At 39.1% G+C, this 27,614-nt stretch overlaps 1 protein-coding gene across 1 annotated transcript in view; it reads right to left on the bottom strand.

The window, feature by feature from the left end:
- Positions 1–27,614, bottom strand: part of LOC124780123 (Down syndrome cell adhesion molecule-like protein Dscam2) — a 372,570-nt gene that overhangs the window by 119,722 nt on the left and 225,234 nt on the right. The window contains exons 18-20 of the mRNA XM_047253757.1: positions 26,696–26,842; positions 17,707–17,868; positions 9,066–9,205 (exon numbers count right to left, since the gene is read on the bottom strand). Of these exons, the coding sequence (XP_047109713.1) occupies positions 9,066–9,205; positions 17,707–17,868; positions 26,696–26,842 (449 nt within the window). The remainder of the gene's footprint in view (positions 1–9,065; positions 9,206–17,706; positions 17,869–26,695; positions 26,843–27,614) is intronic.

Genomic DNA, 27,614 nt, shown 5'->3' with positions numbered 1-27,614 from the left:
GCTTGTGGAATACCCTTACCAGAATAAGTAACAGGTCAGTGAGACACCTGTCCATGCATCTGGTAGTGGTTGACATAACACTTGAAGAGGTGAGTAGACAGAAAATATTGTAGGTATGCACAAATATTAAAATATGCTAAACCAAATGTGGATTATTGTATGTTATCTATTATAAGATTAGAACAAGATAACAATTCACTTAACAGTTAATTTACTGTGAGCATTATAAAGCTAGAATGTGAGCAGATTAAGAGTCAAATACATTGTCAATCATTAATTCATTTGCATATGATGCACTGTAGATTTCAATACGAAACAAAGCAAAATGGATCAATGACTGAATAAAAGACAGATTGGATTAAATTAACTTTTTGTTTCATTAAATTTACAATGAGGAGATCCTCCAGCAAGTAGAACATGTTAGAAAAACAAGAATAGACAGTAAAAATTTACAAAAAAAGGCAGGTATGCTAATTCATCTCCCACAGATCGCAAGTGAAATGGTCCTCATAGATGTAGAATAAGTCTATAAATTCTTAAAATTATTTTCATATAAAATGTAATATATAACTGTAATAAAATGGAATGCCTGCAGCCACCCTTATGATGTTATTTATTATATGGCTACCAGTTTCAGTGCTTCAGTGCACCCTTTTCAGGCCTTAACTGACACTGAGTGGGGTTAATTTCAATCATATAGATGATTCATCAGTGGCCTACAGCTAAGATCTCTTAATGAACACATTTCTGGACCAGAGTACTTGGCTTTAAATCTTTGTGGAGGTTATTCTTACTTCTAGTATTGATTTCAAGAACTGAGCTGTTTGTTTGAAAAAGAGACAGATATTTAATGATAAATTTGACTAAGGGATAAATTTACTGGGGAGCAATAAATAGTATAACAGGGGATGCCAGCAGTATAAACTGTTTCTGCTGTTAACACCAGTCTCTTTATGTATTTGGTTTTATTATTGGTGCGCATCATAAAACTCCGCATCAATGCACAGGAAGTTACTAATTAATGAATTAATTATCTGGAAGTAACTAAGTGCACACAATCAGATGAAAAATTGAATTCCACAGGTAATCCACATCTAATAAGAAATACCTTCTACAGGCTTTGTTCCGTATCTCTCAAATGGTTCACGATTGGCTTCTTCAAACCACCAGTAGCTTCTGTAGCAATAATTGTTTATTTACAACTAGTTTCAATCATGAGTATGATAATGGAAAGACTGGTTGGAATATAGATCGTGGAAAGGGTAAAGGTCACAATTGATATACAGTTGAGGCACTGAGTAGTCACCGAGCGAGGTGGCGCAGTGGTTAGCACACTGGACTCGCATTCGGGAGGACGACGGTTCAATCCCGTCTCTGGCCGTCCTGATTTAGGTTTTCCGTGATTTCCCTAAATCGTTTCAGGCAAATGCCGGGATGGTTCCTTTGAAAGGGCAAGGCAGATTTCCTTCCCCATCCTTCCCTAACCCGAGCTTGCGCTCCGTCTCTAATGACCTCTTTGTCGACGGGACGTTAAACACCACTAACCTAACCTAACCACTGAGTAGTCAATAGTCTCATAAATAAGACTGAAAGCATTAAGAAGCATTGCGTGGTTGATAGACTCGTAAACATGACAAAGTATTGCTAAGGTTTTGAATGACTTACTTCTTCAGAGGTAACTATACTCTGTTCATCATAAGGATAAACCTGATGTTAACATTATGCCATGTATTCTTCCACATTTGCTTGAATCTCACTGGATTTCATTTCACGTGGAGCAGAAACCAAGCTGTGACCAGTACAGTCAAGTACAATCATAAGGATACGTATTATGCTTTGTTACATGCACATACACTGAGCAATAATGCGGGACAACAGTTTTACCAGAGGATTAAACTTGGACAGCACTGGCCAGCCAGTGGTCCAACTAACCTGCAATGATGCGAGCAGTTGCATTTCATACATAGAAAGAGATGAGCAAAGAAACACTATAGTGTTGGATGTCATTTAATTTTTAAAGAGAATGAAATAATATTCAGAGAAACTCCATCACTACCGTACGCTCCTTAGGTGACCAGACGGAAAGCATAAAATGCACTCGTTCTCACCTGACATAGTATTCTAATTACGAACAAGAGTGATGAAAATTTCTAACTTAAATGAGGGCAATTTTTCTGAGTGAGCTGTGTGTAATGCAAAAGCATGCTGCAGGGAAGTCACTGTACTGCTGAATACTAAAGCCACTGAAGGTATTAATTACAGTCAGTTGTCTGGTAATCTCTTAGCTTCTTCCTTATCCAAATCCAAGAAATACGTTTCAGTTCTGGAAGTATCACCTACTACATTGATAACAAGTCTATCAACAACAAAATCCACAAAGCCAACTAGGAGCAGCATTTTCTCTTCTTCTTTCATGACAAGGTGTTCTATATCCTGCCAGCATCTGGCATTGACTTTTGAAAAAGCTGTGTGTGTTAGTTCCAGTACGTCTGGCAGCTGAAAAGTCTTGTTAATTCATAGGCCAAATCCTGCAACTTTGCTTCAGATCAGTTCTGTTGAGTTCATATTCTAATGGGACAGTACCAAATGAAAAAAATGCAGCATTTGAATGATGTGCTCAATGCTGCAAAAACGATTGTTTTTCATGTTTCTACGATACTTATCGACCTCTGTGTCTAAAATGTTGGACATAGTCCAAATAAAGAGGATTTGGTTTTTCATTTTTGCCTTAAAACATTAAATTGTTATGTTTTCTTAATTTAAGCAACTTTTATGGGCAGTCTTTCATAAAACGTAGATAATTACGAATTTGTATTTGAAATGAAAACAGGAATTTTGTGTGCAATATGAAATTAGAAACAAGAAGAGGTGCATTATTCATAAAAAAGGATGATGAGTTTTATAATTATGAGATGTAATTATTTCAAATTGAATGAGAAAAAAATGATACTGGGGAGATTTGAACCAAAGAACAATTACCTGTATTTGAGTAACATTCTATTATGTTACTGACTGCCCTACACGTACATTGTGGCTTTGTGTACCAACTGTATTGCATACAATTGGTGGGAAAACTTCAAGGCCGATTATCTCAGTAAATTTATGAAAAACTTTAAGAACAGCCTATTTCTTGGCACTTTTTAACAGTATTCCACATGTATTTCACTGCGGAACAAAAAGCAGCCTCAGTTATTTTCATACTGTGCATTAACAGCACGAGAATCAGAGCACAACAGTGCAGAGGATGTAACTGTACACGATTTTTGAAATAAAAACTACATAGCTAAAGTGTGATTACGAAAAACATTGAAGGCTGTTATTACATTGGAATATCTTAAAGTTTCATTTAATGTAACTTAGTAATAATATATCTAATACATAAGTAGGACCTACTTCCAAGAGTGTAGCAACACCAGTGTACATGTGCTATGGCTTCTGACCAATCATCCCTATTGTGTTTGTTTACAACAGGTATATTCTTATTATAGTACAGAAAACACACCCACCCCTCATATATAGAAAAATTCCACATGGGAAAAATATATATAAAAAAGAAAATATAAAAAAGAAAGATGCTGTGACTTAGCAAACGGGAAAGCACTGGTAGATAGACACAATAAAAAAACACACAAACACACACACAAATTCCTAGCTTTCACAACCCAAGGTTGCTTCATTGGGAAAGAGGGAAGGAGAGGAAAAGACAAAAGGATGTGGGTTTTAAGGGAGAGGGTAAGGAGTCATTCCAATCCTGGGAGCGGAAAGACTTACCTTAGGGGGAAAAAAGGACGGGTATACACTCGCACACACACACATATCCATCCACACATATATGTGTGGATGGATATGTGTGTGTGTGCGCGAGTGTATACCCGTCCTTTTTTCCCCCTAAGGTAAGTCTTTCCGCTCAAGGGATTGGAATGACTCCTTACCCTCTCCCTTGGTCTTTAAATATGTCTGCTTGTGTCTGTATATGTGTGGATGGATATGTGTGTGTGTGCGCGAGTGTATACCCGTCCTTTTTCCCCCCTAAGGTAAGTCTTTCCACTCCTGGGATTGGAATGACTCCTTACCCTCTCCCTTAAAATCCACATCCTTTCGTCTTTCCCTCTCCTTCCCTCTTTCCTGATGAGGCAACAGTTTGTTGCGAAAGCTTGAATTTTGTGTGTATGTTTGTGTGTCTTTCGACCTGCCAGCGCTTTCATTTGGTAAGTCACATCATCTTTGTTTTTTGATTATATATATATAGAGGGAAACATTCCACGTGGGAAAAATATATCTAAAAACAAAGATGATGAGACTTACCAAACAAAAGCGCTGGCAGGTCGATAGACACACAAACAAACACAAATATACACACAAAATTCAAGCTTTCGCAACAAATGGTTGCTTCATCAGGAAAGAGGGAAGGAGAGGGAAAGACGAAAGGATGTGGGTTTTAAGGGAGAGGGTAAGGAGTCATTCCAATCCTGGGAGTGGAAAGACTTACCTTAGGTGGAAAAAAGGACAGGTATACACTCGCACACACACACACACACACACACACACACACACACACACACATATATCCATCCGCACATACACAGACACAAGCAGACATTTGTAAAGGCCTGCTTGTGTCTGTGTATGTGCAGATGGATATGTGTGTGTGTGCGAGTGTATACCTGTCCTTTTTTCCCCCTAAGGTAAGTCTTTCCGTTCCCGGGATTGGAATGACTCCTTACCCTCTCTCTTAAAACCCACAGCCTTTCATCTTTCCCTCTCCTTCCCTCTTTCCTGATGAAGCAACCGTTTGTTGCAAAAGCGTGAATTTTGTGTGTATGTTTGTGTTTGTTTGTGTGTCTATCGACCTGCCAGTGCTTTTGTTTGGTAAGTCTCATCATGTTTTTTTTACACTACTGGCCATTAAAATTGCTACACCATGAAGATGACGTGCTACAGACATGAAATTTAACCAACAGGAAGAAGATGCTGTGATATGCAAATGATTAGCTTTTCAGAGCATTCACACAAGTTGGGCGCCAGTGGCGACATCTAAAACGTGCTGACATGAGGAAAGTTTCCAACCTATTTCTCATACACAAGCAGCAGTTAATCAGCGTTGCCTGGTGAAAAGTTTTTGTGATGCCTCGTGTAAGGAGGAGAAATGCATACTGTCACATTTCCGACTTTGATAAAGGTCGGATTGTAGCCTATCGCGATTGCGGTTTTGTCGTATCATGACATTGCTGCTCGTGTTGGTCAAGATCCAATGACTGTCAGCAGAATATGGAATCTGTGGGTTCAGGAGGGTAATATGGAATGCCATGCTAGATCCCAATGGCCTTGTATCACTAGCAGTCGAGATGACAGGCATTTTATCTGGATAGCTGTAACGGATCGTGCAGCCACGTCTCGATCCCTGAGTCAACAGATGGGGACGTTTGCAAGACAATAAGCATCTGCACGAACAGTTCAACGACATTTGCAGCAGCATGGACAATCAACTCGGAGACAATGGCTGCGGTTACCGTTGATGCTGCATCACAGACAGGAGTGCCTGCGATGGTGTACTCAACGACGAACCTGGGTGCACGAATGGCAAAACGTCATTTTTTCGGATGAATCCAGGTTCTGTTTACAACACCATGATGGTCGCATCCGTGTTTGGCGACATCGTGGTGAACGCACATTGGAAGCGTGTATTCGTCATCGCCATACTGGCGTGTCACCCGGCGTTATGGTATGGGGTGCCATTGGTTACATGTTTCGGTCACCTCTTGTTTGCATTGAGGGCACTTTGAACAGTGGAAGTTACATTTCAGATGTGTTATGACCCGTGGCTCTACCCTTCATTCCATCCCTGTGAAACCCTACATTTCAGCAGGATAACACATGACTGCATGTTGCAGGTCCTGTAGGGGACCTTCTGGATACAGAAAATGTTGGACTGCTGTCCTGACCAGCACATTCTCCAGATCTCTCACCAATTGAAAACGTCTGGTCAATGGTGGCCGAGCAGCTGGCTCGTCACAATACGCCAGTCACTACTCTTGATGGACTGTGGTATCATGTCGAAGCTGCATGGGCAGTTGTACCTGTACACGCCATCCAAGCTCTGTTTGACTCAATGCCCAGGCGTATCAAGGCCGTTATTACGGCCAGAGGTGGTTGCTCTGGGTACTGATTTCTCAGGATCTATGCACCCAAACTGTGTGAAAATGCAATCACATGTCAGTTCTAGTATAATATATTTGTCCAATGAATACCCGTTTATCATCTGCATTTCTTCTTGGTGTAGCAATTTTAATGGCCAGTAGGCTTGTGTCTGTATATGTGTGGATGGATATGTGTGTGTGTGCGAGTGTATACCCGTCCTTTTTTCCCCCTAAGGTAAGTCTTTCCACTCCCGGGATTGGAATGACTCCTTACCCTCTCCCTTAAAACCCACATCCTTTCGTCTTTCCTGATGAGGCAACAGTTTGTTGCGAAAGCTTGAATTTTGTGTGTATGTTTGTGTTTGTCTGTCGGCCTGCCAGCACTTTCATTTGGTAAGTCACATCATCTTTGTTTTTTTAATATATATATATATATATATATATATATATATATATATATATATGGGGAGTTTCATGTGACATACAGTGACGTGGAGATGTGTATTGTTGGAAGAGGAAGATATAAAAGAGGAAGGTGGAGACTGTGGAAAAAGAGAGTGCGAGTGTAGAATGAGAAAAAATGGGGATACAGGGATAGGGAGTGGAGATGAATGTGAGGCAGGGGCTAGAGGAAGCTAGAAAGATTGCAGGATCGAAGGGTAATGTACTGAAAGAACAATTCCCAATCCAAACTATTGTAATGTAGAACATTATAGTGGCGTGATTGATGCCAGGACTAATTCATGTCTCAATACATGTCTCAAGCATATAAAACATATATTTCATAAACTACTTAATTTTACTTGGATACGACTCCATAACTGTTATTGAACTTAAGTAGTCTGGTAGCAACTCAGTTTTCAAATTATCATTATTTTATGTAACTCCTATTTTATAAAAAGTGCCAGAAAATCAGTTTGACATAATTTCCTGAAATAGCACTTCCAAATTAGTAATTTCAGAAACAACAGTTGCATAATGTCAGTTAGTAGAATGAAATTCTACAAAAATATAAGCATTGAAAACTGTGATGCTACCAAAAAAGAAATTAACACTTCTATAATTTGATTGTATGAAAGAATCACTTTATTTAATGAAACAACAGAAATTCCTGGCTGGAATGACAACAATGTAAGGAAAAGTTAGATCATGTTAGGTTGCAGGCAGGCACAGTTAAAAGACACTTACACGTAAGCTTTCAGCCACAGTCTCCATCAGAAAAAGAAACACACAGCATTTATTTACACAAGCAAGCACACCTCACACACACATTACTGCCAACTCCAGCAACTTGGGCAGATTCTGGCCTGAGCTGGCAGAGTCAGTAGTCATGTGAGCGTTAGGTGTGCTTGCTTGTGTGAATGAATTGTGTGTGTTTCTCTTTCTTTTTCTGATGAAAGATGTGGCTAAAAGATTATGTAGAAGTGTCTGTTAATTGTGCCTGTTTGTTAGTTAACATGTCATCTTTATGATAAATAGCAATCTATATTTGTCACTTTACTAAATTTTATATTAAAATGTGCATTTACAATATCATAATTTCCAAATAAACATGTCTATACTTTCTTTAGAACCAAACTGCAAGTCCAAATTCTTATAAAATTGAAAAGGTTAAATGCAAACATATTTGTTCAGTCATGTCAATAATGGGCAGTAGTAATTTTTTTGGCTCAGTGTCCCACTATCAGTTTGGTTCACTATGTCACAGTGTGCCAAGGTTGTCAAAACTGACGCATTTTATGAGATTTTCCATTGTTTAGTATCTAGTGAAGGTGGATAAAGAATCTCCTTATGTCATTTAATGGGATTTCAAGTTCAATTTTCCTACATGTGTGATGAATCAAAACAGTATTAACAGCTGTGAAGCACCCCTACCATGAGAACAAGACTAAGACAAGTAGCATTCTGCTATATGTAACTCTAATATTTTGTAGTTCACTTTGCAAACCAATTAGAAACCAATTACAAAATCAGCTTTTTCTCATCGGTAAATTGATATATTTTTGTAGCATAATGTTACACTATGTAGTTGGGAGAAGCTGGTTGAGGAAAATGGGGGGGGGGGGGGGGGGGGTTTGGACATATATGTCATGGGTTGTGAAAAGGCCATTGTAGACAAACGTGTTGCAATCATCAGCATATTCTATTAGTTGGCAGTGGTAAACTCTGCTCTTGGTCTCAGTTTGCCAGGGTAGACAGCTGGTTGTTTGCTATGCCCGCATATAACACTACGCAAAAGTTGCAAAGAGCTAGTGAATCATATGATTGCTCTGCCACTGATAGGACAGAATATGCCTAAGCACAGTTCATTGTGATGTCAACATAATATGAAAAGACATTTCACTGACATCGTATGTACAAGCGAGACATAAGAGCCAACTGTATTGAACAGCAGGACTTTACAGGTACTTCAGTTCATTCATAATAGATGTAAAGACAAATTATAAGTGCTCAATGTACCGTCTGTAATAACATACACTAAAGAGTAGGCACTCATAACTAGATCTTATATCTGACATCAGCAAAACGAAGTAATTGGAGAACCATAATGCATATTACAGGGGGCTCTTAATTTTTCTTGTACGTCTGATGTCTACTGTCTACAATTATAATACTATGTTGACTTGATGATTTATGACTGAAACTAGTTATAAATAAAAAATTATAGATATAGCATCTTTTGGGATGTTGAATATGTCATTTATAAATAAGTAGAAAGAGCCTAATGCTCAGATTGCCATTATGATTCTATAAAATTTATGACTAATTACATAAAACCTACACTTATGCAATATTCAGTAATGTGGGAACAATGTCTTTCATATTCATTATGTGACAAATAATGAAAACAGAATCTGAAAGTTTACCATCATTTCAGCAAAGTTGTAATCATCTATTACATCAAAATGAGACATACGAACAGCTGACCTTTTGCGCTCCATGTTTCTCACTGTAGTAAACAGTGTATTGTGTGAGTACTCCATTTGGGTGTTCAGGTGGCAGCCATGAAACCAGAATGGAATCAGAAGTTAGGGAATGAGCTTTTATGGCTGCTGGCGGTCCAGGAACTGGAAAAAAAGAAAGTAGATTTTCAGGTGGAACTTAAAATAACTGTGGCATGTTACAGTTCCTTACCTAGGTTTTATAACAGTAAGCATTATCTTTCATACAAGAAGTCTCATTCCACAAATTACAAATCCTTCTACATCAAGACAACATTATTAACAAAAGTGCTTGTCAAGACATAAGTTTTTACCACAATTCTTGTTGTATTTTTGTGCGTTGTTGCATTTTAATACCTTCCGCAGTATATTTAGTGGTTACTATGTTGAAGGTTTAACTGTACACTGAATTTTCAGAGTTGCTATCTAGGTCTGGCTCTTGTTTACACATTGATCTCTTACTCATAATGAACTGTGCATATCTTTGTGTATTTTCAAGTACACCTTCTGCTATGAACAGGCGCACTAGTGTCTTTTTTTCTTATCGTACAATTTAAGTTTTGGCACCCCTGCATTGCAAATATTTCGAATTGTTTTGAATTTCTGTTGAATTATTTTGAATTTTTGTTGGTGTGATTTCAATCCAGTGCTTTGTTAGATACATACATATGCTTGACATTTCTGGACTCATGCTCATGATGAACTCAGCACATTACCAGAGTTTACATTATTGTAGAGTGCAATAAATGTAATGTGTCTCAGAAAATTCTTCAAGTTCCACGTATTTAGGTTTTTTCCCCCTTTGCTATAAACAATTTACTTGTTCATATGTGTAAACTGTGGGAGTTGCCATAGGAAGGTAATCAATGGGTTTCATTGTGGGAGCTGCAGCAAATGGTTTCACTAGGGTGAGGCAGGAGGGGATAGTGGAGAGAACTCTGGGGAGGTCACTGAGGCCCTTGGGAGGACAAAATATGCACTAGGAATAGGTTAATAGAGCTGCAGCAAAGGAAGATCTGTGCCCTTCAGGCACATCTATATCTACATTCATACTCTGCCAATGACAGTGAAGTGTATTGGAGAGGGAACATCCCTTTGTCCTAGTTATTGGGGCTTTTTCTCATTCCATTCACATATAGAGAGCTGGAGGAATGGGTGTTTAAATGCTTCTTCATGTGCTATAACTCACTCCATCTTGTCCTTCTTATCCCTATGGTAATGATATGTAGGGGGTTCTAGAATCATCATTTAAAGCTGGTTCTTGAAGATTTGTAAGTAGGCTTTCTTGGGATATTTTATGTCTATCTTCAAGATTCTGCCAGTTCAGTTCCTTCACCATTTCTGTGACTTCTCTCCCAGGGGACAAACAAACCTGTGACCATTCATGCTGCCATTCTGTGTATATGTTCAATACTCCCTGTCAAACACACTTGGGCAATATTCTAGGATGGGTTGCACAAGTCATTTGTAAACAGTCTCCTTTGTAGACTGACTGCATTTCCCTAGGGTTCTACCAATAAACGGAAGGCTACTACCTGCTTTACCTATGAATGAGCCTACATGATAGTTCCATGATATCCCTAAAGAGTGTTAAACCCACGTATTTGTATGAATTGGCCACTTCCAGCTGTGACTCACTGACATTACTGTCGTAGCAGACTATGTGTTTTTAATTTATGAATGCACAATTTCATGTTTCTGAACATTTAAAGCAAGCTACCAATCTTTGCACCGTTGTGAAATCTTAACAAGATCTGACAATGTTTGTGCAGCTTCTTTCAGACTCTATTTTATTATAGATAACTGTATCATCTACAAAAGTCTGAAGTTACTTTTAATATTGTCTCCAAGGTCATTAATATACATTGTACAGCAAATGGATCCAACACACTTCCCTGGGACACACCTGAAGTTACTTCTGCATTTGTCAATGGCTCTCCATCCAAGATAGTTTGCTGTGCCCTCTCTACCAAAAATTCCTCAATCCAGTCACAAATTTCTTTTGGTACCCCAGGCAATCATACTTCTGATAATTTAGACTGAGCTAGGCGAGAGCTAGTGAGTGTAATGAAAGGCAGTGGTCAAGGGGCTAGTTGGGAACTAGCAGTTGGTAGAAGGCCAGCAGGAGGAGGATGTGGACTGAAAGCTTTTGTTTTTCTTCATGTCCTAGCTACACCATGTCAAGCTACACCATGCATTGACTGCACCTGAACATGACTAGGACCAAGTTCATAGTAAAGTTAACTAGAGAGAGCATAGCAGGTGGATATGGAGTCACACATGGTAAAATAACTGTTGTCATGAGTAGGGGCACTTGACACTTCTTAGGATAAATCATGACAACAGGCTCTCCTCCCTTAAAAGTATTTCATACAGTTTAGAACACACACATAAAAGAAGGTTAAACTTAAGCAAGCTTTTGGAGCCAGTGGCTTTTCTTCTGGCAGAAGGGGAAGAAAGAGGGTTGAAGGAAAAGAATTGGGGAGGTACATTTTGGAAAAGTCATCTGAAACCGCGGGTCAGGGGAGACTTACTAGATGGGATGACTGATTGTTGGGGACATCACTGGACGAGATCTGAAAACCAAAGAGCTTCAAGGTAGAAGACAGGGCAATATGCAAGACAGAGATTACTGCAAAAACACTGTGCAGGAGTTAGTAAGAGTGAAAAGCTAAGTGCAATGTATGTAACAGAGGTGGGAGGGGGTTGACAAAAAATAGACAGATCAGAAAATGAAAGATGTAGAAAATTAAAATGGCGTGAAGAAAAGAGTAATTACTGTGAAGAAAAGCTGAGACATCAAAATTAAGGCCAGGTGAGTGGCAAGAATTAAGGACATGTTGTAGCACTAATTCACACCTATAGAGTTCTGAGAAACTGGTGTCTGGGGAAAGAATCCAGACATCATGTGAGGTCAAAAAGTCACTGAGGACACAACTGTCATTTTGTAGTGCATGCTCTGCCTATGCCCACTCATCCTAACTGATAACTTGGTGGTAGTCATGTTGATGTAAAAGGCCAAACAGTGTTTACATAACAGCCGGTATATGATGTGTCATTCCACAGGCGGCTCTGCCTTTGATAGTATATGTTTTGTCAGTTACAGGGCTGGGGTAGTGGTGATAAAGGGTGCAAAGGACAACAAATCCTGCAGCAGGGACAGTCACAGGGGTAGGAGCCATAGGGTAGCAAGAAGGCTGCACAGGGAGTACAGGGTCTGACAAGAATATTGCAGAGATTGGAATGGTGATGAAAAGCTATGCTAGTTGTTGTGGGCAAAATCTCAGACAGAATGGAGTGCACATGTGCACATTATTTTTTTTTTTTTTTTTTTTTTTTTTTTTTTTTTTTTTTTTTTTTTTTTTTTTTTTTTTTTTTGAGGAATCAGCAGCACTGGGATTGGGTGTGATGGCCGGGAAATCTGCTTTTGAATTAGGCTGGTGGGATAATTACATCCAGTGAAGACTGAGGTGAGAATGGCAGTGTATTGCTCTAAAGAGACTGCATCCAACCAAAAACATTAGTCCTGAATGACAAGGCTGTATGGGAGTGAATGTTTGAGATGGGAAACATGGCAACTGTCAAAATGTAAGTACTGTTGTTTGTTAGTAAGTTTAATGTGGACAGAAGTGTGTAGTTGGCCTTTGGTGAGGATGAGATCAACATCATGGAAAGTGGCCTGGTATTCAGAATATGACCACACTTACTTACTGTGTTGGACACACAAACCACAGTCAGTCTTTGGCCTCACCAATCAGCCTCCTCCAGTGTCCTTGGTCAGGGAGTATATGGGGACAAGGGAAAAAAAATTCCCAGATTTTTCCTGGATATCCCATTTAAAAAATATGCTTTTTCCTGGGTAAAAATACACTTTTTCTGTGTTATGTGACAATAGGTTTTCCATAGATATTCCCTCGGAACTGTAAAACTTATCAATCCTTTGAATGGTTAACGTTTTATACACTCACATAGAACTTCCCGGAAAAAAAGTAAAGACGTGGAAGAGAAGTTTTGGAATGACCTTTGATTTGCAGCAACATATACACTGCATATTTTCATATTACGAAAGTATAGATTCGAATTGCACCAAACACAGCGTGTTAGTTTCTGGAGCGTTGAAACCGAGGTTGCAATGTCCTTTTGTAAGCCAATTATATCTCATGCCTCGTGATCACGCCAGCTGATGACAGCAGATATTCAAAGCATAGGACACGTGTTATAGTCAGCCAATAGCAAGATCACTGGTTATATAGCGCGAACACACAAAGAGGAAGAGTTAACGGTTTACATTAATATACATAGTATAGCTACAAGACAATCTAAGATTTCACATATAATATTGGTCTCTAAGATTAACAAGCTACAACAGAAGCTAAGCTTCCACATGTAATATTGTTCTTTTTTGCGTGTGTTATACTTTAAGATACATCACACAAGTGTGCCACTAAAATTTAAAATTATGACATAAATGTCTGGGCTCGAAATTCTTGTAAGTGGCCGGTCCTCGAAGCGTTCAGTTTTAAACGCTCTGTGTTTTGGAAATTCATCTCACTTTCTCACACGTAACATAATTCATCTTGCGTAAAAAGAAATTTACTTTGAAAGTAACGCTTTTCGAACCACTGTTCGCATACTATCCGGAGACTGTTAGAAATAGGTGCGTATGTATAAAGCACTAAGAGAGCTTACATTACACCATAAAAGAAACGGCATCAGAGGATACTCCCAAGAGCATCAGAATTTCATAAACCATACTAAAATGCATAATTCAGCTTGAAGTGCACATTGGTTTTTTCCAGATTCACAATGAAGTAGGTCCCATCTGATGTTAAGCTTCTCAGTGTGGTTTTTGGGATATAAATTTTCTTGGAGTACCAGTACTCTACAATCGCGTTTTTGGTTCTTTATTATGGCATAATGCCATACAAGGGAGATAATGATAACGTGCACTTGAAATTCAGCAAACAGTTGGAACTAGCCAATACTATGGAATGAAACACTTCGTCTGTGGAAAGATTAATAAAGCCAAATTTCTTTAGCAAACTTGCAAAAATAACTTCATTGTTCTGCAAGGTGATTAATGTTTGACTGCTAATAACTTGGAAACAAAATAAAATCAGAAAACTGAAACTAATAATATATTTTTGTCCTCCGTAATTGTTGTTGTTGTTGTGGTCTTCAGTCCTGAGACTAGTTTGATGTAGCTCTCCATGCTACTCTATCCTGTGCAAGCTTCTTCATCTCCCAGTACCTAATGCAACCTACATCCTTCTGAATCTGTTTAGCGTATTCATCTCTTGGTCTCCCTCTACGATTTTTACCCTCCACACTGCCCTACGTAATTATGTGAATGTATTTTAATTCACTTGATAGCTCCCACCACAGAAATCCATTTTGTTTTCATTTGACGTGGTATCTGTAAACGAAGAGAAGCAGCAAAATCACTCAACGCAAACATGGGTCACGTGGAGGCTAACGCCCTCCCCACTACAACTCAGACAATTCTGTGCATGCATGAATCTGGCAGCTAGGGTGCGCGAGAAACATTTTTCTCGTTTGCATCTGGCTGCTTGCTGCTACTGCCGATGCAGCTAACAGCCACACTTCAAGTAGCGGAAAGCGGCAGAAGGTACTGCTCATACGCAAGTCAACTGTGAATGTGCATCAGCCCGCTGGCAACTGGTCAAATGAACCTAATGTGAACAGTTGCTCATAGCAAGCAGTTTATTGTTACGAGGAATTACATAGTCTTCGCCCTATGGCCTTTGACATATTTTTGCTACTTTCAGATGTTTGTGCATGCTCGGTGTTTTGTTGTTGTAAATTGCACATTTCCTTTGCCACTAAAGTTTTATTTTTTTCCTCTTGCTTGTATTTTATTTCGCAGTATCATTCTCCAGTAGCAGGATACAGTAACATTCTTTGCTAGAGAATCAATTCTTACCAGTCAAAATTACAAAAATTTAACTGAAAGCTAAAACAATGAAAAATTCCAAAAATTCTGAGAAATTCCCTGGTTTTTCCTGGTTTTCTCCTGGATGAAAAAATTCCCAGGTTTTTCCCGGATTTCCTGGTTGTCTCAGGTCGTATACACCCTTTTGGTCCATGTATTCTTCTTCAGACAGCCCCAGCGTACTCATATCCTCACTGACCTGATAAATCCACTGGAGTCGTGATCTTCCCCATGGTCTTTTGCCTCTAATATCTTCCTTCACTACCTGCCTGATGATCTGGCATTCTCGACACATTATGTGTCCATACCACTTCAGCCTTCTTTCTTTGATCACTGCCACAATGTCCATCGACTTGTATAGCTTCTGCAATTCACAGTTCTTTCTTTTCCTCTATTCATCTGCATCCTTCACTGGCCCAAAAATCTGTCTGAGGATGGTATTCTCAAACAACAGGAGTGGCATTTGAAATGTGAAATTTAGTTGGAAGAAGGTATTTAGAGATTCCCGGAATTTTAACAGGTCAGCCTCACCACGAGCAAAGATGTCATCAATATATCTAAACCAAACCAGGGACTGAAGACTTATGGATACCAGGAAAACCCCCTTGAAACGATCCATGAAAAGATTAGCATAGGAAAGAGCCATTCTGTTTCCCATGGTCATACCCCTGTTTGTATGTCCATGACATAATAAATAAATTTTAAAACTAATTTAAGAGGAATATAAAAAGAAAGTTTAAGAACAAAAAAACATGATCACAGATTTGCTTTATATAATTCCAAAGAAATGCACAGTCTTCTTTAGCACTAAAAACTCATTTGACACCTTGTTTTTTACCATGGTGACTATGAATCCACTTTACTTTGGGAACCTGGCACCTTGTTGATTCTTATTTTTCCATTTAAAAGTTTTGTGGGGCACAGTTCTGAAACATGAAGACTATATTTTTTCAATTCGCCTGATTTACTTTTGTACACATGCAGCATTTTCACACTCGTATGATCTCAATACTATCACGCAACAAACACAACTCTGACCTATGTCATAAATTCATTATCTTGCAACAATGACTCCCTCATTCCAACATTAGACTGTTACAGACAGCTCTAGCTGCATCCACTGGATCACACTGTTGCTGTGTTCCAAAGGTGACATTCTTTAAAGAAGTGTTCGAAAAGAATCAGACAACCTCACTCCAGTTCCACCAAGAATTTGCACAATTTTATTTACATGTCTATAAAAAGGTTAGTATAGGAGACTTATTTCAGTTATTGCTATAGTTGTCATTGTCAATGGCCAGTATGTGACATATTTAAGATCAAGACAAAAGAGTGGTTTCATGCCAGTCAAACAAGTAGAAGTTACAGTTCACTAAAAAAGTTAAAAGAATCAGTCCTTCTAGAACTGATTAGTGTTCAGACATATGTTCAGAGTACTGTACATTTATCCAGAAGTAAGAGCTTTCAAACAGTAAATATAATAACTAAAATAAAAGAATTTTTGTCACCAATGTGTTATTATTTAACATAAAATCTTTCTGAATCTTTTGGTCAATTTCACCTTAGGAACCAACTTCACTCCATTTGACATTATTCCAAAAGAAGTTCCACGAGTGTGTAGTAATTTTTTAACGCAATAATATCCTAAAAATTCCCATGTAGTTCACATTTTTCTTGCAAGGCATCACATCTGTGACAGTTCAAAGAACAAAACATCAAAATAGCTCCAAAGTGGTTCATATATTATTTTAAAATGGTGCTATCATAGCTCTTGTTTCTTTTTGTCTACTTTCCTTCCATTCAGACTTGATACCTCAAGCTAATACTTTGACAATGCAACAATGAACAACACTACACACAATTATTGTTAGATTGGTAGTGTTAGGAGATAAAACACTAGTGGTGTGAATTGTTCCAACTAATGACTGCTAGCACTTCAGAACTAGGGAAAGTTTACTGCATAAGGTTCATAAACCTTGCTTGAAAGACAACACCTTAGCAGCATCATTATATCTCAATTACCAGTATGCTGTTACACTAAATGTAAATGATGGGAAATTTATAATAATTCACAAGTGTCTGGAAATTATCATTCTGAACATAGAGAATTTCAAGGGCCCAATCGAAAAGGTCTTAAACAGTGAGAAAACAATCTTGGGAACATAGAAGTGGGGTTATACTTTATAGACATTGTAAACAAAACTTGCATAATAAATTGTATTGCTGGGCAGTTGATGGTAAATGGAGAAAAGAGTGCAATGTGAATAATTTTTTTTTTTACTCAAAAATTACATTTTAGGGTTATGAAAACCAAACAGAAAGGATCACAAGTGAATTGATGAGAATAATCATTCTTGTCAGCACACAAAGTACTTAAATAAGGGCGAAGTGGAAAATAGTAATACCAGAAAAAGAATAATAGTTTCTTCATGCATGTAATAGCAAATCACACACATAGAATAACAGAAAATCTTGGGTGGAATACAAGTAAAAGTAGTAAAGATAATAACTTGCTTAGAGTTGAGCCTTTGAACAATCAAAATGTCTTGTTTAAGTTATGTGGCAAGTTACAACCTCTACTTCTTCCATAATTATAAAACTACATTAGACAGATTTGTCACTTATCAGAATACTAATAATATTATAATAAATATGTTACATGGGTTTCTATTACCATCTTGTTCAGTAATACAGAAGACTGCTGTACTCAGAACACCATCACCAACGTTTGTGTATGCCAACAGTCTCACAGAGTAATTTGTAAACTTTAGAAGGCCATGTAGATATGTTTCCAGACTGGCTGTTCTCTTCACTTCACTGCCAGCTATCTGCAGAGCTGAAAGTATGAAAAAAAAAATATAGATACCTACAACTTTCTTCAGATGATTACAGTTTCACAATTTACTACAAAGGTGAACATTATGTCTCTTGTAGGTATACAGTGATAACTTTCTATAAATGTATTAACAGTATTGATAACATCAATCAATGTTTATAATGATTTTTGTCTAATCATTGTACTATAACTAAATCTTTGGACAGCAAGCTCACTAGCTTAAGATCACTGTGCTACAGGCTTCATCAACTATCGCAAGACAGAGTGCAAAGGATATCATATGTACAAGACTGTTGACAGCATATGGCTGACATAACTTGATATCTAGAGGAGCACAAATTCTTTGGTCCATGCAGTGCTTTTGCTTATGGCTCTCACTAACACTGTGCTCTATTCTACCTGGCTGTGAGTGAGAACATTCTTGTGGTTATTTTTTCAGACTTATACTTTGCAACTATTTGGTCACTGATGCAGCGACAGACTTCTTTGATGGATCTTTAGGCTGGTTATCTATCACTTTTATGGTGTCAAGCACAGACTAGTTTTATGTCCTATCAGTGTATTTTGGTGTTGTGTAAAGAGTAGTGAAATAAATCACTTTTGTTAACTATACACCCAACAAACTACACTCTTACTCATAATAAATTCAACAGATATTACACTGTCGATAAGTACACAAATTCAGTACATGTGTTGGAATGGCAGACCGGGTTTTAGTTAATATGGATCAAGAATTCTTGAAACTGTGACTGCAACTTCAAATGCATCACACGAACAAAAGCATGTTGAGAAGCATGCTCAGCAGCACACTCAGCTGCTGGCCTTATTGGAATGACAAGCCGGGGAGGCTGTACAATACCGACTCGTGCTACAGCAACTCATCATGCCAGCATAGCTCACAGTGGGAGTCCTACTGCAAACACAAGCAGCCTTATTTCCAGGTTAGTGATATCAATGACATTCATCAGCAGTGTTTTTTTTTTTTTTTTTTTTTTAAATAATCACCCACCAACAATGTCTCTTCCAAAAAAATTTTGCCCTGCCCTCTATTAATACTGAAGACTGATGTTCTCTCTTTCCATTTTGAACTGAAAACTCATATAGCAGCCAACATCACAATAACAAGGTTCTCCAGACTGTTTTTCAAAGCATCCTAGATCTCAATCAATGTCCATGGGGGACATGTTTCATGTGCAGTGCTATAAACACAGGCAAGTCGTAGAATTCTGCCACATCCACACTAAGTTGCCTAGCCAGCTAATTCGCAACAACAATGACACAGCATAAACATGCTTCAGCCTAAGTTGAATTCTTATGTGGCGTGATCACAAAAGCTTTCTCTTCTGTTAATAATTCACAACCAGTCACTAAATTTTCTTGTCCATACCAGTGTGTCTGTCTACTGTAAACGGAAAAACCTGTGTCCAGATTTCTTCCCAGCTACTTCAGCCTAGATCAGGAAGATTAAAATCCCATAACAAACAGCCACGCTGTGCATGAGTATATCATTTATATAAATAAGGAACACAGCCGTTATCAACATTGTGAATAATGACCTTTTGCTGCCTGATGCTAAAGTGAGACGTGAACCAATTGTGAGCTACTCCTCTTATCCCGTAATGGTCCAACTTCTGGAGCAATATTGTGAGATCAACACAGTCAAATGCCTTTGTTAAATCAAAAAATACGCCAAGCGTTCGAAACTTTTTGTTTAGCCCATCCAGTACCTCACAGAGAAAAGAGAATATAACATTTTCAGTTGTCAAACGACTTCTAAAGCCGAACTGTACATTTGATAGCAAATCGTGTGATATAAAATGATCAATTAACCTTACATACACAACCTATTTGATAACTTTTGCAAACAGTGATGGCATATAAATAGGTTTAAAATTATCTACATTATCCCTTTCTCCCTTTTTATAACGAAGAAGAGAATAAAAGTGTGTGCTGCCTAGCCTCGGCCGCACTAGAAGAGAGGACTAGAAGAGTCGCACTCGTAGACCCGGACTAGAAGAGAGCACTAGAAGAGCTACAGTGATATTAACGATAGCAGTGACATATGAACTTGTGTGATTAACTTGCATGGACATTGTATATAGTGAAGGACACTGATTATTTGCACGCCATTTGCTTGTGACCCAGAGTTAAGTATTGTGAATGCAATTACTGTAATAAACTCCATTAATATGATTTGCTTCTGTGTTGTTTAGCTATCTGAGAAAGCAGCATCTTAGGCACCCTGTAAGACATGAGTGAGCAGGATTCCACATTGGCAACGTGTTATCACAAGAACCTAGTGCCTGGTAGCGATGGATATTTTTTTTTTTTTTTTCTGTTGCTTTAATTCTGTCTTGCCTTTACTTTGCAGGGGTGTTACTTGCTTCAACAGGCTATTTTGATAAACAGTGTTTTCAGGTGGGCGTTGCAGAAATTTTCTTCACTTTTATACTTCTTTTTCTGGCTTGCCTTGTCTGTTTCTTGCATTTGTCTGTTCCAACATTCCCTCCCTACCTATCCCGCCCTCTGCTCAGGAGCCACAGCTGCAAGTGTTAGATACAACATAGCAAACACAGATTTTTCTGTTCCAGATGCAGCAATTATCTATGTTGGTACAGCAGCTACTGGCCAATGCTGCGCATCTGACGTAACAAGCACCTCTCACAGCAACACCTGCAGCTATAACACCTTTTTGACAGTTTTGTGAATAAGAAGAGGAATGGCTTGAGTGGTTGCAACAATTTGAAGCACACATACTTGCTCACAACATACCAGGTACTGTGGAACTTCCATATCTATTATCCACGGTAGGAAATGCAGTGTTCTGATTAACTCAGAAGCTGTTTCCTAAAGCCACTCCGAGTGAACTTGCTTGTAAACAGGTGGTAGAGTTGCTAACAAACTATCATGACCAACAAGTGAATGTGGTAACAGCTAGGTATCAGTTCTTTAATTACAAAAAATGGTCAGAACAAACTTTTCGTGATTGGGTAACAGGATATGATAAGGAAATGCATATTTAAATGTGTTTGTAGTGCTTTATATTCAGATGTTATGTTGCGTGATGTGATCGTGTACAATGTACCTGATGTCAAACTCAGGGAACAGCTTCTGAAACAGTCCGATCCTTCATTTCAGCAGGTAGTGCAACAACTAGATCAGTACTATTCAGGTGCCCTGACAGCCGATAAATTTTAGCAGCCAGTCACTTGTTGGGTTCAGTCCCTTGTTTGCAATTGTCCGATACAGTGGCAGCTTGCAAGAGCCACGCCAAGTAAACAATGCTCCACGCTGCGTAAGCAATTCGCTAAACAGGTGGCTACACAAGCGATCAGAATTAAGTCTTGCCCTCAGAGTTATTCACAGCATAAACGCCAAGACTGCCCCTCCCAACAAGCTCATTGTTACACTTGTGTTAGGAAAGGACATGTACAATCTGTATGTTTGCAGAGGAACAAACATAAGAATTTGGCCCACTCACAAAAATCTACTCACAAGACCCCTGTCATTAATGCAGTACATTCAAAGTCTGCAACAAGCATTAGCAAACCTAGCAAGCATGCAGTTTCTTCAGTGATACACCAGTCCAACAAACTTTTTGTTCATTTGCTTCTTTGTGGGAAATTTCAGTTGGACCTGGGTGCCTTTGTCACATTGCTAAATTGTCACACATATGAACTGTTAGGCTCACCATACCTGTCTAAAAGTAGCACATAAGTGACGGCTTATAATGGATAAGACATTCCCATTCTCGGACAATGTACATTGCCTGCCATGTATCGCTCACATACGTGAACGGTGACTTTTATGGTGCTACAATCACACAGTTGTGAGAACAGTTGGTCTTGATTCATTTGATTTATTTGGCTTTAACTTTCAGGACACTCTGTTGTCAGTGTCTGCATTCCATGCAAACACCAGTGTCGCTAGCTTGCTAAAAGAGTTCCTGGAACTCTTTTCCAAAGGTTTAGGCAAGGCTAACAATTTTATTGCACATATTACTCTGAAAGACAATGCTCAGCCAAACCTTTTCTGGGCCAGAACTGTTCCCCTTGCATTAAGGGACAAAGTCTCTGATGAACTTGCACGACAGTGGAGCTATTGCACCCATACAAGCTAGTCAAAGGGCAAGTCCATTGGTTTTCCTCCCCAAACCTTCAGGTCACATTTGCCTCCGTGTTGACTCTAAGTCTGCGGTCAACCCACAAACTGTGATTGATACTTGACCACTGCCATGCCCAGAGGATCTCATGGACAAATTACGCTCTAGACGCTACTTTTCAAAATTTGATTTGCGGGATGCATATCTTCAAATACTGCTTGATGAAGAATCTCAAAAAGTGTGTGTAATGAATACTCATTTTGGCTTGTTCAAATATTCACAATTGACTTTTGGCAGTGCTTCTGCACCTGACATTTTCCAATGGTATTTGGAGCAGCTGACTGTGAAAGTACCAAACTTTTCAAGCTATTTGGATGATATTGTCATAGCAGGTCATACACCTAAAGAACATATTGCAAATTTACATGTTTTGTTTCGTGTGCTGCCTGATGCAGGACTAAAGTGTAGATTGGACAAGTGCGATTTTTTAAAACCTGAGTTGCAGTATCTTGGTCATGTCATAAACAGTCAAGGTGTACATTCTCTTCAGTCGCATTTGTTAGCCAAATGAGATTTGCCAGTTCCTCGCAATGTCACAGAATTGCAGTCCGTCTTAGGGAAAATGAACTATTATATTTGGTTCATACCGAATGCTGCGCAAAAAGTGGCTCCAATGCATCGCTTGCATTGCAAGAATGTCCCCTTTGTTTGGACAGATGTGTGCCAAGCAGCTTTTCGAAAACTTAAAGATGTATTGCTCAGTGATCAATGCTTAGTTCACTCTGATCCTGACAAACCAGTTATATTGAAAGTTGACACTTCCTCTTACAGAACTGGTGCAGTGCTTTTGCACAGAATTGGTAATAAAGAAAGGCCCATTGCTTTGGCATTGAAAGTGTTGTCCAAAGCACAGTGTAACTGAGAAAGAGGCTTTGGTTATTTTGTATGGTATCACCAAGTTCCACCACTATTTGTATGGCAGAAAATTCTACTTAGTAATGGATCACAAGCCTTTGCAGTCCTTGTTTCATCTGATGAATTGGTTCAGGTACAAACTGCCCAAAAATTGCAAAGATGGGCTTTGTTGTTGTCTCAATACCGGTACGGGGTTGTGTATCATATGACAGTTCAATGTGGTAATGCAGATGCAATTTCCCATTTTCTGATTGGTCCTGATACAGACTTTGATGCTTCTGCTGCATCTTTTTGTCACATCAATGCTCAGGATTCTGAATCGCTTCAATCTTTTCCAGTGAACTATAGAAAAATTGCACAGGCCACAGAAGCTGATTTGGATTTGAACATTTTGCTCACATTCATTCGCACATCTTGGCCTCATTCCTTGCATAGCATACACAACTCTGTAGTGCACCAATACTTTGCACATCAGCATAGCCTTGCTGTATAGAAAGGTAAGATTCTTGCTCAAAATGACAATGGACAGTCATAGGTTGATCCCTAAAGCATGGTGTAATGATTGGCAGTTATCTCTCAATATTAGTTAGTGTAACCTACTGCAAATAACAAAGCAAAAATCCCCATTAATATATGAGTACAAAATAAATGCCCAGTGTTTGGAAGCGGGAACATCCGTCAAGTATCTGGGTGTGACTATTCGAAATTATCTCAAATGGAACGATCAGCTTACACAAGTAATGGGTAAGGTGAACTCTAGATTTCAGTTTATTGGTAGAATCCTGAAGCGATGCAGTCCTTCAACAAAGGAAATTGCTTACAATACTTTAGTTCACCCAGTCGTAGAGTATTGTTCATCTGTATGGGACTCTTACCAGTTGGGTCTGATTCAAGAGATTGAGAAGATCCAAAGAAGAGCAACAAGGTTCGTGACTGGTTCATTTAGCCATTGTGAGAGCATTACAAATCTCATAGAAAGTTTGAAGTGGGACATAGTTGCAGGTAGACAACATGCTAAACGGAAGGGGCTCCTCACTAAATTCCAAAATCCGATCTTCACCGAGGATGTAGAGCATATACTATTACTACCAACTTTCATATCATGCTATGATCACCATTCAAAGATAAGGGAAATTAGAGCTCGTACTGAGGCATTCAGACAGTTGTTTTTCCCTTGTGCAATCCGCGAATGGAACAGGGGAGGGGGGGGGGGGGGGGGAGAATATGACTTTGGCACGAATAGTGCCCTCCACCCCACACTGCTTGGTGGCTAGCAAAGTATATATGTAGGTGTAGATGTAGAAAGCTTTGCAAAAAGAAGTGTTGCAGTTACTTCACCAAGGACACTGGGGGATTGTTCATACGAAAAAGTTAGCACATCGACACTGTACCTGGCAGTATATGGACACCCAAGTAGAACAGATGATGTCACAGTGTCACGAATATGTGGAAAATGAGTCTGATCCGCCACAGAAATTCTCTGCTTGGCCCAAGTCGCAATTACCATGTTGGTTGATTGTGGTTGACTCATACAGCAAGTATGAACTCAACAATGTCACATAGCACAATTCAGCTGTTGTCCTCTATTTTTTGCCTCATAGGTTTACCTGAAGTAATAGTGTCAGACAACACCCTCATTTCATGTCAAATGAATGGTGAAGCAGAATGTTTTGTCAGAACCTTTAAGCCGCAGATGGCCAAACTTTGCTCTGCACACACCAGGGATCAAGCATTGCAACTCTTTCTCGCCTCCTATCATTTGCACCCATGAGATGGACTGTCGCCGGCGGAGTTGCTTCACGGCCACCACCACCAGACACTGCCTCACCTGCTCCACCCTCTTGAGCATCCGGTGCCTACTTTGTGCTGCATGATATTGTCTTTTACATGGTTTTTAGTGGTGGGTGCGTTGTGAGATTGCCCGTCGACTTGGCACTTGCATGTATCTTATTTCAGGTCCAGATGACTTGCAGCACCAACATCAAAATCAACTTCGCCTCTGTCATGTGCACGACAATCTTCAGTGTCTCTTGCCCCAGATTCACAGATCCTGAGGACAGCACAGCCACAGCAGCTGTCAGAGGGTGTCATCAAGACACTGCGGGATGACCCCATAGAGGTGGGGCCTTTGCCTCTTCTCATCCTACCGATGGAGCTGGACCCACCCACACCACAGCAGACGTCACCTTCTTCATTTGGTTAATGGCCTCAGGAGGTGGACATGTACCCTTCTGGTCATTTTCCGGGGGATGTTTCTGCAAGAGCGAAGGCCAGATGGCAGGGTATGACTGGAAACTTGACATCCCCTGCAGCAACAGCTTCTGTTTCAGCACTGCACCCACACTCCTGCCTCCTCCACCATTGTCGCACTGCTTCGCTTTGGGGGGGGGGGGGGGGGGGAGGACTGCTCTGGCAAACAACACGTGCGAGCATGGAGAACAAGAATAATACAGGAAAGAGGGCTGTGAGACGACATCAGCCTATAGCACGCAGACTAGGACATCACCATGACAGGAGCTGCATCTATACAAAGAGAATAAAACCGATGCACTGCCTAGCCTTGCCTGCACTAGAAGAGAGGACTAGAAGAGACGCACTAGTAGACTTGGACTAGAAGAGAGCACTAGAAAAGCCACAATAATATTAACGATAGCAGTGATATATGAACTTGCGTAATTAACTTGCATGGACATTGTATATAGCATAAAGACATTGATTATTCTACATGTCACCATTTGCTTGTGACCCAAAGTTAAGCATTGTCAATTCAGCTACTGTAATAAACTCAATTAATAGGATTTGCTTGTGTGTTGTTTAGCTATCTGTGAAAGCAGCATCCTAGGCACCCTGTAAGACGCAAGTGGGCAGGATTCCACACATTCACCTGATGTCTCTCCCTCCGAGCTGTTAGCCACCCTTCCATAGAACTTCCCTCCCATTCCCTAACTCCTTACTTATGAGATAATAACAACTGGAACAAACAATTGATTACAGAATTAATAATTTATTATAAATATGGTTGTGTGACTTACACAGTTAATGCTTTTTGGGAAATCCTTCAAAGCTTCTATGGACAATGTGACACTTGATTGAAATATAAGACAGTAAAGAATAGAAAGAACTCTAAAGCTTTAAAAATATTAACTGTATGTTCACACCAGTCATGTAATTCTGTCATTTTAAAATGTTTTGTTTTTGGTGTGTAATAAGTTACTCCCAAGAGATGTGCTATTCAAATATGTATTGACACCTACAAGCATATTCTGCAAACAATTAAGTGTATGGAAAGCAGGAACAGGACTAAAAATATTTAAAACACTTCTGTGTGTACTATAACCTACATCTACATCAGCACTCAGAAAACCATTGTGAAATGCATGAGAGAAGGCACTTCCCACTGTAGCAGTTCTTATGGCTCCTTCCCACTTTATTCACATGTGAGGTTTGGGGAGAATGATTGCACCTCTGTGCATGCTATAATTAGTATAATCTTGTCCTGGTGATCCCTTTTGAGGTGATGCATAGTAGGTTATGGTCTATTCTTAGGTTCATCATTTAAAGCTAGTTCTTATAACTTTGTAAGTAGACCTTCTCAGGATACTTCACATTTATCTTGAAGCATTTGCTAGTTCAGTTTCTTTAGTATCTCCATGAAACTCTCTCATGTGTCAGTAATTTGTCTAATCTTATCTTTGTGGTCGCTATAGGAGTGATGCATATTGTATATTCCAAGATTTCTTGCTTAGTACTAGTTCTTGAAACTCTGGAAGTTTTTGATTGTAAAAAAAAAAAAATTAATATGACACTTACTTGAGTCAGTAATAACTGGTCTGTAAATGACTTTATAACCTTGAATAACTCCTCCATGGTACTGTGTAGGTGGTGGTAACCACTTAACTTTCACACTCTTTGAAGACAATGGAGAGCATGTTACATTCTGAGGTGCAGCCTCTGGAACTGTAGAATGAGGCATATTATACTAGTTTTTATTGTTCCTAGAATGGGAAGAAAGTCTGACATTTTTACCATACAGCTTTCAAAACATTTAAAAACACGGTAATAGCATAATCAAAGGGATAGAGTCTACACAGAGAGGCTGTGCCATGCTATTTAGCATTCCCCACAGTGCCATGACATACCACAATGCACCATATTTTCAGAAGTCACTGTGTACAACAAGCAACTAAAATGAGGGAGCACCACAGCATGCAACTGGTGTTCAGATGAAATTGGTCATGTGACATCCATCACTTGCTGTGTGGTGTGATCTTGACCACCAAATTTGTGAAAGCATTGTTAAAGGATTTGATTACAGCTAACTATTTGTGACAAACAAGACTATAAAAATGATTGCTGTGCTCTTAGGTTCTTGCCTATGCACACCATCAGAAATCTTGACATATTCAGAAAAAAGGTCATATATTTGAGAGAAGAAAGAATATAAGTGTCATTGCTGGTTGTTTCACTCATAGCAATTTCATCTTTTGTTTTTTAGTCAGACTTAAGTCGCATAATTGAGGAAACTAACTCATAAGAGAGTATGCTCTTCTATGTAAATAACATCAAATACTGCAGAACATACTTCTGTTACGTGTGTAAGATAGTCCTAGAGCATGTTACAAACACATATACAATATATATTGTCTCAGTAACAAAACCGCAGTGGCCTCATACAATTTGGAATATTAGCATTCATCTTAGAGTCTCCTGAAGCTGATATGTTATTAAT

The sequence above is a fragment of the Schistocerca piceifrons genome, chromosome 1, assembly GCF_021461385.2.
Source record: "Schistocerca piceifrons isolate TAMUIC-IGC-003096 chromosome 1, iqSchPice1.1, whole genome shotgun sequence".
Classification (NCBI taxonomy): Eukaryota; Metazoa; Arthropoda; class Insecta; order Orthoptera; family Acrididae; genus Schistocerca; species Schistocerca piceifrons.
Note: the sequence above shows the minus strand (reverse complement) of the source record. Positions and strands in the feature narration are given on the sequence as shown.